Consider the following 19,837-nt stretch of genomic DNA (forward strand, 5'->3'; position numbering starts at 1 on the left):
AGGCTACTTTTTATCCTGGAAAATGAAAGAATTTCCACAGGATTGTTAAAGGCCCATTTATATGAAGTTTGGACCAGAGGTAGCTTGCATTCCGGGAATTGACAGAGGTAGGCAACTTTTTATCCCGGAAAATCAAAGAGTTCACACGGGATTAAAAATCTAAAAAAAAATGCAACTAGATGATGCCTGCGACTTCGTCCGCGTGGATTTAGATTTTTCTATAGGTGAGCACATTTCCGGGAATTACCTACTAGTACCTATATACCTGAGATAGATTATACCCTGTAGGATAAAAGTAGCCTATGTGTACCTACACATAGGCTAGTTTTATCCCGAAAATCAAAAAGTTTCCACGGGATTTTTAAAAAACCTACATCTACGCGAACGAAGTTGCGGGCATCAGCTAGTCCCTTAGGTTCTGTGGAAATTACATTAGAAAAAGCATTTTCGCAAAATGTCTTTGTTTTATGTGCAATAGAATATATAAAATAGGCAGGTAAACACAGGTACGTATTATATCTAAATACCTATCTAAAAGAAAAAGGTGACTGACTGACTGATCTATCAACGCACAGCTCAAACTACTTGACGGATCGGGCTGAAATTTGGCATGCTGGCTAGCTAACTAGCTAATATGACGTAGACATCCGCTAAAAAGGGATTTATGAAAATTCAACCCCTAAGGGGGTAAAATAGGGGTTCGAGATTTGTGTAGTCCACGCGGACGACGTCGCGGGCATAAGCTAGTATAATATAAACACAAGTACAATAGGTAGGCATATTTCCGAAACTATTAATTCTACCTAGATGAAGTAGGTAGGTATAATATGTACATAATATATTATAGTTATTTAATCAGGATTATTTTTACCATTGATGTTTTCTCATAACGCTCGGAGAGACATTTATACATTTAGACACTGGGAAGGGGGGAAGCCGACATCCTAGGGGTTGGGACCTTTGAGGATATACTTCTAAGAGCATGAGGAACACGTCATGTGTCAAAAATTAAACCTACGTTATTTATTTTGAGGTCTATCTTGCCGATTCTTGCCTGTACTTTAAATACCTAACAAGATGCGCGTGTATCTTATTCGAGCGACGTACGCATACTGAAGCGCCGCGCCGCGCCGCTGGGTATGTCGCACTAGCGTCACTGCACTGCGCGTCGCTTCGGTGCGCTTCAAAATATTCTCTCCAGCCGTGCCGCGCGGCAACGCGCGGTGAAGCGCCGCGCCGCGCCGCTCTAGTGCGATATGCGCCATACAAAATGATAGAAATGATATTTTGAAGCTCTGTGCCGCGACGTGAAGCTCACTGAAGCGCCGCGCCGCGCCGCTCAGGTGCGTACGAACCTTTACTTTGAAAGTTGAAAATATTATTTGTTCGCGAACACATTTTAATGTTATTTGTGATAGGTTCACAAATTCATGCTTTCCTGATGTATTCCTTTACTTGTGCTATAAGACCTACCTACCTTCCAAATTTCATGATTCTAGGTCAACGGGAAGTTCCCTATAGGTTTTTTGACAGATAGATAGACAGATAACAAATTAAGATATACTTTTTTACTTTTGAGGTATGGAACCCTACAATTCCATTTTATACAATGAATAAAAATAATCATCAAAAGAAACAAATCACAGTTAATTGTTTAGCAGCTCCTAATAGATACTGGACTATTAGTATTTCGTGCGACTGGGATAACGCTCTACGAAGCTGAAATTAGCCGACTGTCTCTTTCTAAAGATCGATGTTCTTTACTTTTGGCCGCGTACTATAGCTCCGCGCCGACTGTTAAATGTGTACGTTTTTTCTTCGTTATAGTTAGTTTATTTACGTTTATTAAAGTTCTTCTAGTAATAAAATTAAAATATTTTTTAGAAGGCACGCAATTAATATTGCCTTCTAAAAAGTAAATATTTTATTATAATAGTTTTTGGACGAACTAAAACGTCACTGTCACAACCATTTTATGTCAAGATTTCCGTTATGTTGTCAAACATTCGAATTTCGAATTTGAAAATTACGGAACTTGAACCTTGGTTGTGAAATTGAATTATTAATTCTTGTATTTTGTGAAATCGTGAATTGTTTTGTGAAATTTAAACTCCCCTACCATGTCTGAATTCCGAACGCCGACCAGGACCAGGACGAAAGCTATCGACATCAATGAAACGATCACGATTCCTCCGTCACCGTTCCTCAACAGACTTGGCTACGGAACAGGTAGGTACCTACTTCTCTAATGAATAATTGAAGTCCACAGGTTAGGCAGTTGGCAACTGTAACAACTGCTGACTGCTCGATCAGTCGTAACTCCTACAGGACAAAGTACAATTAAGATTCTGGGTGTGGCTGCTCTTAGACAAACAAGCATAATTTGATTTCATACTACAAAAAAATAATTTCTTTTCTCTTGCAAATGCAAAAGAAATTGCAAAAAAGTTGTGTTGAATCTTATTTCTCTTATATTGCATTGACAACTAAGTAAATGCCATTGAATTATGTAATTAAATTACCACAAAAGCATTGTCATTTTATTGTACCTAATTATTTCATTTTATATAGGTGTATCAGTAATGCAGCTGATGCGATCTCCTAAAGCCGGTCAGATACGTTCACCGTGGGCATTGAAAATGCTCAACAAGCGTGTGAAGCCTAACAAAGTGTACACGGACCGACTCCAAGCAGAGGCGGAGCTTCTGCAGCGCATGTCCCATCCCAACATAGTGGGCTTCAGGGCCTTCAGCAAGGGGAAGATCCTGTACCTGGGTATGGAAGCCTGTGACCTGTCCCTCGGTGATATGATTGAGAAGAAGTTAGATGATGATTGTGAGCCCTTTGCGCCTGAGAAGATATTGAAGGTAAGATCTTTATTACTCCCTCAGCAGACTTTTGACTATAAGTATCAGCCTGGTCTTGCAGTCTTTAATACTGACAAATCAAGTACTTACATACAACTTATGAACTTATCAATTAACTATATGGAGTTCACTGATAAATAATAGTATCTACACCAATACATTATTCATGAAGGAATATGAATTCATGCATTTGTTGGTTGATATTTGATTTATTCCTTAATTTATTCATATTAATTGTTTTCCTAGGTTGCCTGGAAGAGATTGCTTCTTTGTGATTATTTTAATGTATAACTAGATGACTGGATGGATGGATGAATTTGGGTTTTTCATAAAATCCTGTGGAATCTCTGATTTTTCAGGATAAAAGTATTCCGTTTGTTTCAAGGATGCAAGCTATTTCTGTACCAAATAGATGATGCCAGTGACTTCATCCACATGGATTTAGATTTTTCGAGTTTTTCTTTTTCATTAGTACTTAGCCTTACTAGTTACAATAAAAGTATTTTTATTATGATTTGTTTATAAAATAGTTGTTATTCTTGTATTCAGGTGGCATTAGACATAGGGAAGGCCCTGGAGTACCTGCATACAAAAATGCAAATCCTGCACGGAGACATGAAGTCCTACAACATCTTAGTGAACAGCGACTTTGCGGTGTGCAAGCTGTGTGACTTTGGAGTCACCCTGCCGCTCGACCAGAAGGGACAAGTTGACAAGGAAGAGGCTGGGAAGGCTGTTTATTTTGGTAATTTGTCATTTTCTTTAAATATTAAACATTAGAACCTACGGGATAACCTAACCCATAGGTTTAGCTGATAACATTTTAATGTAGATAATGGGTACATAGTACATACGTACCAGGATTAATTTGATGTTTTTACTTGTCGATATTTCAAGCCACGGGTCATGGTCACGACGGAACTGTTGTCTAAATATATAAAAGGATTGACTGACTGACTGATCTATCAACGCACAGCTCAAATTACTGGACGGATCGAGCTGAAATTTGGCATGCAGATAACTATTATGAGTTGACGTAGGTTAGACATCCGCTAAGAAAATCCGCTTAAAAATTTAACCCCAAAGGGGTGAAATATGAAGTTGTTTAAAGTTTGTGTAGTCCACGCGGACGGAGTCGCGAGCATAAGCTAGTCTACATTAAAATACGTCATTAAACCACGAAATAAGCTAAAAACCATTAGTTAACTAGTAATGTGTGGCACAGCTTTCAAAAATGAAATGTTTTTTTCTTTTTTAGAATCTAGATTCTAGATGGTGGTTGGGACTTCATCTACGTGGTTTTAAGTTTTCTACAAATCCCATGGAAACTTTGATTTTCTGGGACAAAAAGGAACATGTGCCTATTAGGTACCTCTGTACCGAATTTTGTCGAAATTGGTTAAACAGATTGTCTGTGAAAAGTTACCAGACAGACAAACTTTCGTATTTAGGAGTAATGTTAGTATGAATTATGGCTGTTTCACATTATTCTACTCATAGTTATTATTTCAGCTGCGCGATTGCGGTACAATGACAGCTACAATGTCACGATCGCAATCACCTCTGATTGGTTGACGCTCGATCACTATTGGCTACAATGCATTGTTGCACCAAGAATCGCACAAATTCAGCCAATCACGACAATTGAGATTGTAAATGCAGGTTTTACAAAATCGACCTACGGTAACGTAACGTCAGCGTAAAAAGGGCTTAAAATTCCTTGATTTACTGAAATTAATATTACTTGGTTACCATGTTTTGAAAAATAACTGGTTTGATTTGTTTAAGCATACCTACCTAATGTTTTTTCATGTACTTGTAGGCACAGAAGCGTGGAGTGCTCCAGAAGTGATAAGTGGTGACACCATCACCAGTGCAGCGGACATCTGGCCCCTGGGGCTCACGCTGTGGGAGATGATGGCGCTCATGCCGCCGCACAGCCAGAGCGAGGACGACACGCTGCAGGACATGAGCATGGACAGTCTTGATGATGAAGATAGTCTTATGAATATCTTCTTCGAAAGATACGGTAGGTTTTAATTTGTTAGAACAGTTTTTATATATTTTATAAAGGATCACTTTGTCGTCTGTCTGTCTATAAAGAAACCTATAGGGTACTTCCCGTTGAAATAGAATCATGAAATTTGACATGTAGGTAGGTCTTATAGCAGACATAAGAGGAAAAATCTAAAACCCATGAATTTGTGGTTATATCACACAAAAAAATTAAATTGTGGTTATGAACTGATAATTATATTTTCAATTTTCAAAGTAAGATAACTGTATAAAGTGGGGTATCATATGAAAGGGCTTACCTGTACATTCTAAAACAGATTTTTATGCATATTAGTTTTTGATTGTAAGTGAAGTTAGTTAAAATTAATTGATTACCCCAAAAAAAACCAGTGCTGCACTTGTTTCCCGCTCTGAATACCAGCGATTTAGGTCAGTCGCAGTGGTGGCAACAACATTAAAATATTATTTTTGATAATGTTCCGATACTTGATGTTTTGATATTGAAATATCACCAAAAAAATATTGATGTATGGGAAACAATAATATGGATATAATAGTGTATCAATATTTTTTTTAACAAGCCTATATTAAGTGTATATTGAACAATCGAAATATCGAATATGAAAAATTACTAAAGAGTACCTATCCCAAAAAAACAAAATATCAATACAATAATATTATATCCATACTAGCTGATGCCCGCGACTTCGTCCGCGTGGATTTAGCTTTTTAAAAATCCTGTGGGAACTCATCAATTATCCGGGATAAAAAGTAGCCTATGTCCTTCCCCGGGATGTAAGCTATGTCTGTACCAAATTTCGTCAAAATCGGTTGAACGGTTGAGCCGTGAAAAGCTAGCAGACAGACACACTTTCGCATTTATAATATTAGTATGGAAGTATGGATTATATCAACATTTTTTCAACATCCTAGTGTATATTGACAATTCCTCATCTCTTCGCCTTGCCTGCAGGCACGCGGCCGGCCGTGCCCGCCAACATTTCGGAGCAGGAGTACGCTGGTCCTCTGACGCTGTTCTCCTGCTGCACCGAGCCCGAGCCGTGCCGCAGACCCGCCGCGCAGCACGTCGCGGCAACCGCAGAACACTTCCTAGCTAACATGTAGAGGTATAGTGCTTGTGACGTGAAGTTGAAGAACTAACTTGCAATTTAACATTCCAGGTCGATTGCGGAAAAACTGTATCATGACGGTATTCTTGTTGCAACAATACATTGTAGCCAATAGTGAGCGAGCGTCAACCAATCAGAGGTGATTGCGATCGTGACTTTGTAGCTGTCATCCTACCGTGCTCGATTGCGGTAGAATGTCAGCTGTCACGATCACGATCTGGCGATTCGCACGAACACGATTGGCTACAATTCATTGTATTACAAACAAGTAGTATTGCAACAGTAGAATACAAGTACAAATTCAGCCAATCACAACAATTGAGATTGTAATAATGATTGACGCAGGTTTTACAAAATCGACCTACTGGATTGTATCCAGTGACAAGTTGCTAAGTTGTTTCACAGAGCTGTTTTGTAAAACAACTGTTGGTTTTATAAAACAGCTGATTGTACTATCCAATTGCGACATAATATACATTATAATAGGATAAACTGACTGACTGACATATCAATGAACAGCTCAATCCCTACGCTTCCTTCTATTGAAATTTTCAAAATATGTATATTGTATATTTAATGTACAGAAATGGTCCAGTTGTAGTTCTATAAGTTAGAGATTATTATTGTACTTTATTTTTGGTAACATACCAGAAAAAAAAACAATTTACACAAACTCGGTATTGATACCTAGTTTTTGTAAATTTTATTTTGAAATTTTATTGGGTAAATAAATTAAATAATGTTTTAAACAACTATATTTAAGTAACATAAATAAAAATTCAACAATGTATGTAGGTAGTTCTTAAAAGTAGTAGTTAAAATACCTCGCTTCACTATTATACACTTACACACCACAATTGTATACAAAATTGTGATTTATACACTTAATATACAATATTTTACAGTACATTATCTATATACTATATAGTATGAATTAGTGATGTGAAGCAAATGTTCAAAAATATAGTTATATTTTGTGTTTTAATGTTATAGGTATAATCTATTTTTCCTTAACTGACTGACTTAAAAGGTAAAATCCCGTCGCTTACGTGTTTCTCCGAGGTTTCCGCGATTTATCTTATAAGTCAGCCAAGACAAACTAAAGTATAAGTAATAGTATATAATTTGAGATTATTATAGTTTATATTATAACAGATCTTATTATGGCTAAGCTGGTGCTGGTAAGCATGATCTGCAATACTGCATACTGCAGTTGCAACTATGCAATAAATTGATTTTAACACTTAATTGGGTATTTGACTCCAATTTTTTTATCACTTTATAGCAACTTCACTTTCTTTTTTTTTGTTTACTTTATGTTTATTTCACTAGGATAAAAGTAATGGACGTAAACTAAAAGAAAGTAATTAAATCGATCAAATAACAAAAAAGTTATAAGCATTTAAATATTTCTGATTAGACAGAGATACTGATATAGAATTTTGACGTCACACCCTACTAATGCCATAGTAGCTTCGTGCGGTTTCATACAAATTTTCGTTTTGCGAGAAAGAGATAGAAGATCCTCCCACTCCAAATTTAAAATGCCTGTAACTTTTTAAATCTTTGTTGGATTTTAATATTTTTTTCAGCGTATGTCATTATTTTTATCCTAGTTTATCATAAATTAATAATATTTATCAAATTCCCAATTCAATACCCAATTCAGACAAATTACGAGTTGTTTTTGCTTCGCGCTTTATAAAGCTTACAAGTTATAACTTGTAAGTTTTACAAAAAATAGATACTAAAATTACATTCAAATAGGGTAGTTGAATAAATATTGTAAAATCTGTACTTTAGTTATTATTTTTTCGCCCATTGATTAACATTGGCAACCACATTGTAAAAAATGTACTGTTTTACTTCAAAAATATGTACTTTTCCGAGATTCATGACGATAGCTTTTCGACATAACGTTAAGAACTACAATGAGCTGTTTAATTGACTAGTTAAAGTTAACTGTACTAGTGAGATTTTACTATTAGTACTTATATAATAAAATAGCTTAAAATAAAAAGCACCGATCGAAAAACAAGGCCCTGAAAGCTTTTATGACTCACTACACATTGGTCCAAGCGTCCAACGTATATTATAATACGTTCAAAGAATAGAAAATTTTATGACATCGCAACTGTCACTTGAAAGTGGCAGTTTGTATAAAAATAACAACTCCCTCCTCTCGGCCGAATTTCGGCCACGGTAGCCAATTCACAGCCTAGCTGCAGTGTCATACACACACACAGACACACACACACATTCACAAGCGTAGTTTTTATTCCTATATTCTCATAGCCCGATTCGAGGCATGGAGGTGATAATCTGCTAACTTTCTATCTCCGGGCAATACATTCTACACAAAACCCAATTATGTAATTCCTATTTTTTGCCAAAAAATACATTAAAAAATCTACATTGTTTTAAGTATTTCACGTTCGCCGAGGGAAACGGGTCAATGTGTAGTGGGCTCTTTGTATAAAGAGATGTTACAATTTCATAAAATGCATTTAAGGCCCTGATTGTTGGAAACATTTCATTGGATAACATAACTAACGTTTATATATAAAACTAAGTTAGTACACTTAGTATAATTTGACGTCCATATTAGCTATTTACAGTGCGACAAGGATCTTTTGGCGCGTGGCCAAAATCGGAACTAAAGCCGCCATCTTGTGAAGTGTCACGCTGCCCCCATAAATGTGGTGTTGCTATGTAAAAAATCTGAAATACACTGTTTTTATTAAATACTAGCTGATGCCCGCGACTTCGTCCGCGTGGAATTAGGTTTTTAAAAAATCCCGTGGGAATTCTTTGATTTTCCGGGATAAAACGTATCCTTTGTCACTCTCTAGGTCTTTATCTATACCCATGCAAAAAATCACGTAAATCCGTTGAACTGTTGCGACGTGATTGAAGGACAAACCAACAAACCAACAAACAAACACACTTTCGCATTTATAATAAGGGTACTGATAAGAGCCCATTCCGCCATAAAATATCACGATATATCCTGATAATAGATACATGATATCTAAATATATAAAAGGAAAAGGTGACTGACTGACTGACTGATCTATCAAAGCATAGCTCAAACTACTGCACGGATCGGGCTGAAATTTGGCATGCAGATAGCTATTATGACGTAAACATCCGCTAAGAAAGGATTTCTGAAAATTTCAACCCCTAAGGGGGTGAAATAGGGGTTTGAAATTTGTGTTGTCCACGCGGACGAAGTCGCGAGCATAAGCTAGTACATGATAAGTTGCAAGTCCATAACCTGTCAATGTTTATATTATTATTTCTCGCCGTGGAAACAGAGACACCTTTCTTAATTTCACATTCAGTTAAAATTAGATAAAACTTACTCGATTCTCAATATTGACGTTTTCAACATATTCTCTCTAAAAGAGATTTTATTTGCTGGCAGCCTTTGTTCTACAACTACGCCCCCCTGTCAATGTCATTCAAGTGCCAAAAGATCCTTGTCGCACAGTACAACGTTGCTTATCCTGTTGTACAATATCTCTACATAGACAGGTCTAAAGCTGACATCTATAGAGCGCACTTTGACTATGCTCAGACTAAAGACTGAGTTACAACGAGACAGATTTATGTGAGAGAAATAGCTCTGTCTCGCTTTAACTCTGTCTTAAGTCTAAGGTATGGTCTAAGCTAAGTCAGTGTGTTCTATAGATCTCACCCTAAATCTTATATTATCCTTTTCCGTAGCGAGCATTATGAAAGGGAATAGCAATAACTGTTAGTAGAGATTGTGTACAAAAGAATTGGCCACAATATCTAAGGTTACACTATTATTTACATACACACAGACATGTGGCTTGCCTAGTCGCCTAGACTCTAGTTCCAACTTCAGTTTCAAGAATTTTCTGGTTGCAACTAGCTTCTATGCATCGATATAAATGACAAGATATGCCCAAGCGAACAAAATTTTTCACGGTTTTGGAACCAAATAAATCAGCGCCACCTCTTAGATACTAATGAACGACCCGTTTGACATTCAGACGTCACTGAGGTTGCAGTGGTGCTAAATAAACATTTTAGGACCATTGAGTCGGTGCCATTTTGCTTGTTCAATGGACCTGTCCTTACGAAGTCTTCTTTTATATAAAAGTAAAAGGTGACTAACTGACTGACTGACTGATCTATCAACGCACAGCTCAATGTACTAGACGGATCACGCTGAAATTTGGCATGCAGATAGTTATCATAACGTAGGCGTCCGCTAAGAAAGCATTTTTCAAAATTCAACCCCATAAAGGGTTAAAATAGGGGTTTGAAGTTTGTATGAAACTGTCAGCTAGTAATATATAAGTCAATGCTTCTATGACTTTTTCTGGACTCGGAACAGATGAAAAGTTCATCTGTTCTGAGTCCTTATGAAACAGTCTTTAAAGACTAAGTAATTAGTTGTACGAATTGACAATCACCCTAATTCTATGTAGCTATTTTCCAATACTAAGCCCATTTTAAGCTCGATTAAGTTTTTGTTACAAGAATGTAGGCGAGAAGCGCAAGCCTGTCGTTTTATTTCTATTCAATACATTTCTATGTTTATAAAATATTGTTTTATTTACAAGCCTTTCACGTTATTTTTATGTTTGATATACTTTTAATAAAAATATTGTTATTGTGTGAGGTATACATATAAGGCGATGGCTAATATGTGCTTATTTACTTGATATTAGGTTAATTAATATAAGTACAGTACACGGCAGAAAGTAATGTACATCCGCCTTCAGAATTACATTTCGGCTTTGTAGAGCGTTTGTCTCTGTCACTCATATGACGTTTTCGACAGAGACAACGCTCTACAAATCTTCTATGTCTTTCTAAAGGTCGATGTACATTACTTTCTGCCGCATACCTACTGTTCTTTCTTTTTTTATTGCTATCTCCTTTGATGGAAAGTGATGATGCAGTCAAGACGGGAATGTGACAAGATGAGAAAAGCTGTACTAAGTCCGTACAGTTGGTTAATCAACTAAAAAAAATCCAGCAACTCAAAATTTAATTTAGAGGAATCCCGATGTCAGGAAACTTTTTGTGGGATTTTTTTGAAGTAGAACTATTATTAAATAGGTAACATGGCTCACAAGATAACTGCGAGCGGAGCGAGCATCTATAGAGAATAATGTTTAAAAGTTTAAAATTAATAAAAACCGCGAGCGTTACGAGCGCTAAAATTTCGTTCTATTTGAGAAAGAGCCAATCCGAACTTGGCCAGCATGGTGGACTATGGCCTGAATGACCCTTCTTTTTCAGAGAGGAGACCTGTCCTCAGTAAGCTGGTCCTAAAAGTCGATAGATTCCCATCGACTCACACTGTTGCGACTCGATGGTACCTAATCAATCGTTTTTTCGAATTGAGTTAACGCGAAATCTATAGAGCGCACTCTGACTTAGCTTAGACTTAAGACTCAGTAACAATGTGACTCGATGGGAAAAAAATCGATGAATTCCCAACGAGTCACACCCAAATGGGTCGAAAAAGGGTTGATATGATGATGATGATGAAGATGGTGTTACATGGTGTGTGTGATATATCACGAGTGCTCCAGCTGCTTGAGGTAGGCGACCACGTCTCGCTTGCCCGCCTGAGCGGCGACCTGCAGCGGCGTGAGGCCGGCCGCGTTGCGGAGAGTGGTCACCGCCACCACGTCGCTGCCGACGGCCACGCGGCGCCGCGCCAGCAGACGCACGCACGCCAGCTGGCCGAACATGGCCGCGCCGTGGAGAGCTGACTGACCGTTCTGGGAATACACATGCGTCGGTATTATAAAGAGCTTGACGTCAAGCACCTAGATTTGTTTTGCTTCATCAAGGTGCTTGATGCACGCTTGATGCGCTCGTCAAGCGGCTTGATCAAGCAAACGGCACTTTTCTCATACATCGAACACTGTCCGAACGTCGTCGTGTCAAGCAAAAATATAAAATCGCATCAATCACGCAAATGCTTGACTCAAGCATGAAGCAAACTTTGTAAACCGGCAAAATGCTTGACTCAAGCAAAAATCTACGTGCTTGACCATCTCGGAAGCTCTTAATATACCTACATATTAAAAAAACTCAATATGGCTGCAAATCAAAAAACTTAATAAGCACAGAATCTTGCACTATGGTACGGATCCCTTCGTGTGCAAGTTCGACTCGCACTTTATCGGTTTTTTTTAATTACGTAACTACATCAAAAACTTCACTCCTTTCCGTAAACACAGCAAAATACACCACAATTTTATTTATATTTAAGAGACCTTAAGCAAAATTGTTACCGCAGCGGGAAGTGGCTGGATGAGGAAGGCTGAGGACCGGGTGTGGTGGCGCTCTTTAGGGAAGGCCTATGTCCAACAGTGGACGTCCACAGGCTGATGATGATGATGATGATGATGATGAAGCAAAATTGTTGCGGTAAATGAAAAACGCACTTTTAATTTAAATAAACAATTGCACTGACCGGTAATATGCCTAAATTGGGCTTATATTTCAGCAGCTCGGCCACCACGGGCGCGTGCCCCTTGTGTGCCGCCTTGAACAGTGGCGTGGCGCCGTCCTGGAAACAGGAAATATATCATCAAACCATCGCCGGCCCACTACTGAACACGGTCTCCTCTACGAAAGAGAAGGGTTTGCCCAACAAACTGGCCAAGTGCGGATTGGCAGACTTCACAGACCTTTGAGAACACTATGGAGAACTCTCAGGCGTGCAGGTTTCCTCACGATGTTTTCCTTCGCCGTTAAATCAAGTGATATTTGATTGCTTAAAACGCACATAACTTCGAAAAGTAAGACGTGCGTGCCCGAGATCCATATCCCTCGTATTGTTGAAGTCACAACTATTTCTTGTCCCATAACCTGACGCATTGTTGAAATCACAACTATTTCTTGTCCCATAACCTGACGCATTGTTGAAGTCACAACTATTTCTTGTCCCATAACCTGACGCATTGTTGAAGTCACAACTATTTCTTGTCCCATAACCTGACGCATTGTTGAAGTCACAACTATTTCTTGTCCCATAACCTGACGCATTGTTGAAGTCACAACTATTTCTTGTCCCATAACCTGACGCATTGTTGAAGTCACAACTATTTCTTGTCCCATAACCTGTCGCGTTGTTGGAGTCACAACTCTGGTCTCATAACCTGTCGCATTGTTGGAGTCACAACTCTGGTTCCATAACCTGTCGCGTTGTTGGAGTCACAACTCTGGTCCCATAACCTGTCGCATTGTTGGAGTCACAACTCTGGTTCCATAACCTGTCGCGTTGTTGGAGTCACAACTCTGGTCTCATAACCTGTCGCATTGTTGGAGTCACAACTCTGGTTCCATAACCTGTCGCGTTGTTGGAGTCACAACTCTGGTCTCATAACCTGTCGCATTGTTGGAGTCACAACTCTGGTTCCATAACCTGTCGCGTTGTTGGAGTCACAACTCTGGTCCCATAACCTGTCGCGTTGTTGAAGTCACAACTCTGGTCTCATAACCTGTCGCATTGTTGGAGTCACAACTCTGGTTCCATAACCTGTCGCGTTGTTGGAGTCACAACTCTGGTCTCATAACCTGTCGCATTGTTGGAGTCACAACTCTGGTTCCATAACCTGTCGCGTTGTTGGAGTCACAACTCTGGTCCCATAACCTGTCGCGTTGTTGGAGTCACAACTCTGGTCTCATTACCTGTCTCAGCTTGTCGACTTGCGCCCCCGCGGCTAGTAATGCCCGGGCCACACGCTGGTGTCCGCATTGCGCCGCGATCCACAGCGGCGAGGCGCGGTCGCTGCGTGCCGCGTCCACACTCGCGCCTGCCGACAGTAACGCGAGGCACACTTCCTCGTGACCGTTCTGTGCTGCTATGAATAGGGGGGTGGCTTTGTCCTGGAAATTAGAATAAAAATACTTGAATTTGAAGCAGATAACCATTGAGTTTTCGGGGCAAAGCTTCATAACGGCCAGTGGCGGATTTGCCCTAAGGCCCAGTAGGCCCGGGCCTAGGGCGGCTAGATATTAGAGGCGGCCAATCATGGCAAAAATAACTTTTTTTTAGTAACAAAAAAAAATTGCGCCTGCTGCGCTCGAGCTCCTATTTGTCATTGGATTGTAATTTACTGACAAATCAAAAGGTACATTTTTAATCCCCCCCCCCCCTCAACTCATGGCTACGACCATGATTAATGGGTGTTGAGAAAGGGGCGGCCGGTACTTACGAAATCCTGGGGCCTAGGGCGGCCAAGACTGAAAATCCGCCACTGATAACGGCAGTGATGCCTCTATTATCATGTGATCTGAGAGCATGCTGTTGCAATCACTATTACCGGGGGAGACATACTCAAGAGTGAGATGGTCGATGTTTAAACAACGCGCAAATCTACGTTTGGCATTACATTATTTGCCGCAAAATTTCCCCTAAAATAGAGACACTTAAACCAAAGGGCAAAATATATATTTTTTATCTGAAATTTTTCTTTAATGAAAATACTATTATAATAAAACTTAAAGCTAGTCTTATCTAATTACTATACAAATCATGCCCGCGTGGAACGGTGCCAAGAATACTAGCTGCATTCCCGCGCTGGACAGCCGGGCTGATACGTTGCGCAAAAAATGAATCAGCCCTTCTGTCACTAACTATCTATTAATCGCGGTGAAATGTCTCGTAAATTTTTTTTAGCACTAAAACTCCATGGCCCCTGGGTCTCCACGGCAAACGGAACAAAAATGTAACTCTCTAAAGAGAGGCATACTTGCGCCGCTTGCCGTTTTCAGCTGTTTCTGCTGCGGCTCCCGGTCTTGATGCTGTCTCCCTGATATGACACGGGGCCAATGTGTCAACGCAAGTTGCGTCTCACATTAGCGCCCGTCCCCGTTCCCAGGGAACCAGCGTCAATCCATCAGGTCTCTACTCTCTTGCCATCATCCCGACTAATCCCTGCCGGCTCAATGAGCGAAGGAACGTCTATGGTGGCAAGAGCCCTTTTGATCGTGTTTTACTAGTTTACATTTATTATTGGATAAATAGTTAAATCTGGATCATATAAAAACTATTCGCAAAACTAAAACATTGTATTTTGGAATCTCAAATAGAAAGATACTTTATCTTGCGTAAATCAAATGGTTTCCGCAGAATTTTTAAAACCTAAATCGGAGCGGGTAAAAGCTAGTGATGTATAACGAACCTTCATGCAAGAGTTCACATTAGCCCCCCTCCGTATGAGCTCCTCGACGACGGGCAAGTGGCCGCACTGACACGCCACGAACAGCGGAGTGCCGCCATCCTGGAATAAATACGTATAACGAATATAATTTTATTATAAACTACAAAACCGGCCAAGTGCGAGTCAGGCTCGCGTAACGAGGGTTCCATACTACAGTCGTATTTTTGCGATATTTTGCACGTTAATCTATATATATAAAAGGAAAAGGTGACTGACTGACTGACTGACTGAATGACTGACTGACTGATCTATCAACGCACAGCTCAAACTACTGGACGGATCAGGCTGAAATTTGGCATGCAGATAGCTATTAAGTATGACGTAGGCATCCGCTAAGAAAGGGTTTTGAAAATTCAACTCCTAAGGGGGTTAAATAGGGGTTTGAAATTTTGTAGTCCACGCGGACGAAGTCGCGAGCATAAGCTAGTTTTATTATAAACTACAAGACCGGCCAAGTGCGAGTCAGGCTCGCGTATCGAGGGTTCCATACTACAGTCTATTTTTGCGATATTTTGCACGTTAATCTATATATATAAAAGGAAAAGGTGACTGACTGACTGACCGACTGAATGACTGACTGACTGACTGACTGATCTATCAACGCACAGCTCAAACTACTGGACGGATCGGGCTGAAATTTGGCATGCAGATAGCTATTATGACGTAGGCATCCGCTAAGAAAGGATTTTTGCAAATTCGATCTCTAAGGGGGTGAAATAGGGGTTTGAAATTTGTGTAGTCCACGTGGACGAAGTCGCGAGCATAAGCTAGTTCAATAACTAAAATGTATGATGCATAAAAATAAATTAAAATCTGTTTTTGAATGTACAAGTGAAGCCCTTTCATATAAAAATCATGTTATGTCGATTTTTTGGGTTCCGTACCTCGAGAGGAAAAACGGAACACTTATAGGATCACTTTTTTGTCTGTCTGTCTTTCAAGAAACCTATAGGGTACTTCCCATTGACCTAGAATCATGAAATTTGGCAGGTAGGTACGTCTTACAGCAGACATGAGGGGAAAAACCAGAAAACCGTGAATTTAGGGTCACATCAAACTAAAAAAATTAAATTGTAGTCATGAACTATTAATTAGTATTTTCAATTTTATAGGTAAGATAACTATATTAAGTGGGGCATCATATGAAAGGGCTTTCCATTCCATTCCTGTGTATTCCAAAACAGATTTTTATAAAATGTCGAAAAAGTACAACTGTAGGAGCCCTCTGTGTGCGAGTCTGTATTGTGAGTTTGACTTGGAAATGAGCCCTGTAGGGCGATTGTGTAAAACCTGCATCAATCATTATTACAATCTCAATTGTTCTGATTGGCTGAATTTGTGCGATTCTTGTTGCAACAATGCACTGTAGCCAATAGTGAGCGAGCGTTAACCAATCAGTGATGATTGCGATCGTGATATTGTAGCTGTCATTCTCCCGCAATCGCGCAGCGGGCTAATAGGAAGGTGTAAAGTTACCGTGCTTGGGGCGTCGATGGCGGCGCCGCAGTCGAGCAGCAGGCATGCGATGTCGAGGAAGCCGCCCTGTGCCGCGAAAAACAGCGCGCTCGTCCCTGTCTGACACACAACCACACTTGTACACTCCTCTATGCCGACTGGGGGTAGACTTAGATATAAGTCTTAAGACCACGCGATTCCCTTCGAGAGAAATTTAAGGAAATAGATATCCTTACTGTAGCCTCTCAATGGCCCCGATTCTCTAGTCTCTCTCTAAACTAAATCTAGAGTATCTGCATCCTTTTCTTTTTGCTAATGCTAAAAAAGGAACGGAACATGATTTTCACATTTAAAGACTCTAAATTATAGTGCACAATACAAATTTAAACAGTAGGTTCGCGAGTGCGTGCTAAAATCACGGGTTTTACCATCTAAAAATTAAATTTAGAAATGTCAAACTGCTTCTGTCCTTTTCATATTACAATAGTAAGAAGAGGGTGCGAATACTCTAAAATTAGGTTGTGCTTAGAATCGGTGCCAATATATTTATAATAACATAATTTTTGTAAGACAAAATATTCTTAGTTACAAGAAAATTGGTGATCTACACAATAGGCTAACTAGAAACAGAAACAAACTTGCAGCTCCTGCCTTCCGCCTCAGGAAAGTCCAAAAGTCATTTGTGGGTATTGGTATTACCTTTTATAATAAAATCCCGCAAACTATTTTGGACTTACCTTTGCACAAGTTTAAAAAATCTATTAAAAATATGCTCCTGAAAAAAGCATATTACACAATTGAAGATTAGCTAAATGATAAAAGAGCGTGGATTTGACCTGCAGCTCGTTCCAGCAACGCACAAGACTGCAAATACTATTTTATACATGGCATAATTTTGTACCTATATCAAATATTCGAAAAGAGCAACCGCCGAGTTTCTTGCTGGTTCTTCTCGGCAGGAAAGGCATTCCGAACCAGATGGTATGGTATTGGTAGATGCATCCGACTATTCGTAAGCACTTGTAAAAGTTTATACGAATAAAAAAGATTTTCATTTTCATTTTCATTTAAGCTAAAATAATACGATCAGCTTTGAGGCTAGTAGCCAACTTCTGGCTTCTACCGAGACAATAGAATCTATCTCTGTAGATACATACAGGGTGTAACCAGAACGCTAGCAAAAACTTAGCGTTATTGTAAAGCTACCTAAACACAATCCAATACCAGTTACCATTTGCCTCATTTTGTAGTTTTAATGATTCAGTATTTTTCAAACTTGCAATGTATATCGTGCAAAACTCGGGTCAATGCTCCACCTACGACGCGGTATTGACTCCGAGTTGCCTACTTACTTCTTTATGCGCCTATTTTTTAAACCAACAAGTAAAGACAAATTACTACAAACGACTTAAATAAAGCCAACACACATCAATACGCCTTAATTACTAACCCGGTCTACATTCAGAACACAAGTAAGTCAAGGAGTGGTATAAAACGCGAATTGCAGTGATGAAAAGAGCCATAAGCGAGCGCTCCACAAAATAGGTGCTTGACAAGCTCGCTACGTTATTCAGGGCTTTTCAAACAACAAAGGGGAACTTTTAAGAATATTATCTATCATTATAGCTTTTATGTGATAGAAATTCATAGAGTGAAGTAATGTAATATACTGAAAAATTGCTCTTTTTTCAAAACTTTGTTTTCCGAACCAAAAGCACAATTAAACAAATACTGAGTAAAACTTAATTAAAGTCATTAACACACATTATTTAGAAAACAAGTAAGTCAAGGAGAGTGGTATATTTCGCAAAGTAAGCGCTATTGAAAGCAGCTCATTCATATATAAAACGCGAATTGCAGTGATGAAAAGAGCCATAAGCGACCGTTCCACAAAATAGGTGCTTGACAAGCTCGCTACGTTATTTAGAGCTTTTCAAACAACAAAGGGGAATTTTTGAGACGAGAACGCCCTATATTATTAGTTCTTTGTGAGGGAAATTACAGTCAGACTCGCGCACCGAGGGTTCCGTACTACAATCGTATTTTATCGACATTTTGCATGATAAATCAAAAACCATTATGCCTAAAAAAAATCTGTTTTAGAATATAAAGGTAAAGCCATAAGTATGATACCCCACTTGGTATAGTAATTTTGAAAAGTATCCTGTTTCTTGACAGACACGACTGACAGACAAACAGACAGACAACGAAGTGATCCTATACGGGTTCTTTTTTTCCTTTTGAGGTACAGAACCCTAAAAAACTGCCATACCTCTTCCAGGTTAGCCCGCTTCCATCTTAGACTGCATCTTCACTTACCACCAGGTGAGATTGCAGTCAAGGGCTAACTTGTATCTGAATTTTAAAAAAAATATTTCTAAGATGTGTTGGTTTTGGAACCCTCGTGCCTTTAGTTTTAAGTACGGTACGTATTAATTATCACCACTATAATAATAATAATAATAATTAAAATTTTGACCATCAAGCGTAAAATTGTACACGAATAGGACCCCGCCGTCTGCGCCTGGGCGCGTTTGGAACCCTCGTAGCTTTAGTTTTAAGTTTGCGTTATAATTATCACCACTATATTATCTTACAAATCTAACACTATACCAGACAATCAATAAGAGTAATTTATTACCTATTTTGAATAAATCATTTGACTTTTGACTTTTGACTTTTGACTTTTGCACTTGATTTCAGAGGAATGTGGCAAAAAATTAACCCTCAGCTCCACCCTGGTCTGCCACGGTTATATCATTAAGGCCTCCTACGCACTGGCGACCATGGTCGCCGCGACCTGGCCGCGGCGGCCAGTGAATTCTGGACTTTATATGGCAATCGCTATAGCCCCTACGCACTTAGCGGCCAGCGACCAGCGGCCACCGTTGGCCGCGGCGTCCAATTTGATGCCACGCGACCAGCGACCAATCGTGGCCGTCGAGAACATCACTTCTGTATTAAAATTCATCAGTGCTACCGCATCGGCCGCGGCGACCAGACGTGTAGCTAGCTACAGAGTGATTATTTTACAATGGCCAATTTCGACACGGAAAGGTTCATAATTGAAGTTGAAAATAGAAGAGGTTTATGGGATTTAGCATCAAATGATTACTCCAATAAAGTCCAATGAAGTCGACTG

At 39.3% G+C, this 19,837-nt stretch overlaps 2 protein-coding genes across 3 annotated transcripts in view; one reads left to right on the forward strand and one right to left on the reverse strand.

The window, feature by feature from the left end:
• Positions 1–1,964: 1,964 nt before the first annotated feature.
• On the forward strand, positions 1,965–10,593 carry LOC117996750 (lymphokine-activated killer T-cell-originated protein kinase-like). Its single transcript, XM_034984903.2, has 5 exons — positions 1,965–2,229; positions 2,572–2,867; positions 3,417–3,612; positions 4,690–4,896; positions 5,857–10,593. The coding sequence occupies exons 1-5, from the start codon at positions 2,121–2,123 to the stop codon at positions 6,006–6,008; spliced, it is 960 nt and encodes a 319-aa protein (XP_034840794.1). The 5' UTR covers positions 1,965–2,120; the 3' UTR covers positions 6,009–10,593.
• The window catches only part of LOC117996749 (ankyrin repeat domain-containing protein 29), a 52,438-nt gene continuing 39,354 nt past the window's right edge, over positions 6,754–19,837 (reverse strand). The window contains exons 4-8 of one of the 2 annotated variants that reach the window (XM_034984902.2): positions 16,717–16,815; positions 15,202–15,300; positions 13,706–13,903; positions 12,486–12,581; positions 6,754–11,784 (exon numbers count right to left, since the gene is read on the reverse strand). In XM_034984902.2, coding sequence (XP_034840793.1) covers positions 11,578–11,784; positions 12,486–12,581; positions 13,706–13,903; positions 15,202–15,300; positions 16,717–16,815 — 699 coding nt within the window. In that variant the 3' untranslated portion in view covers positions 6,754–11,577. The remainder of the gene's footprint in view (positions 11,785–12,485; positions 12,582–13,705; positions 13,904–15,201; positions 15,301–16,716; positions 16,816–19,837) is intronic. The other variant, XM_069509732.1, reaches the window with a different exon arrangement.

This window comes from Maniola hyperantus, chromosome 3, assembly GCF_902806685.2.
Source record: "Maniola hyperantus chromosome 3, iAphHyp1.2, whole genome shotgun sequence".
NCBI lineage: Eukaryota > Metazoa > Arthropoda > Insecta > Lepidoptera > Nymphalidae > Maniola > Maniola hyperantus.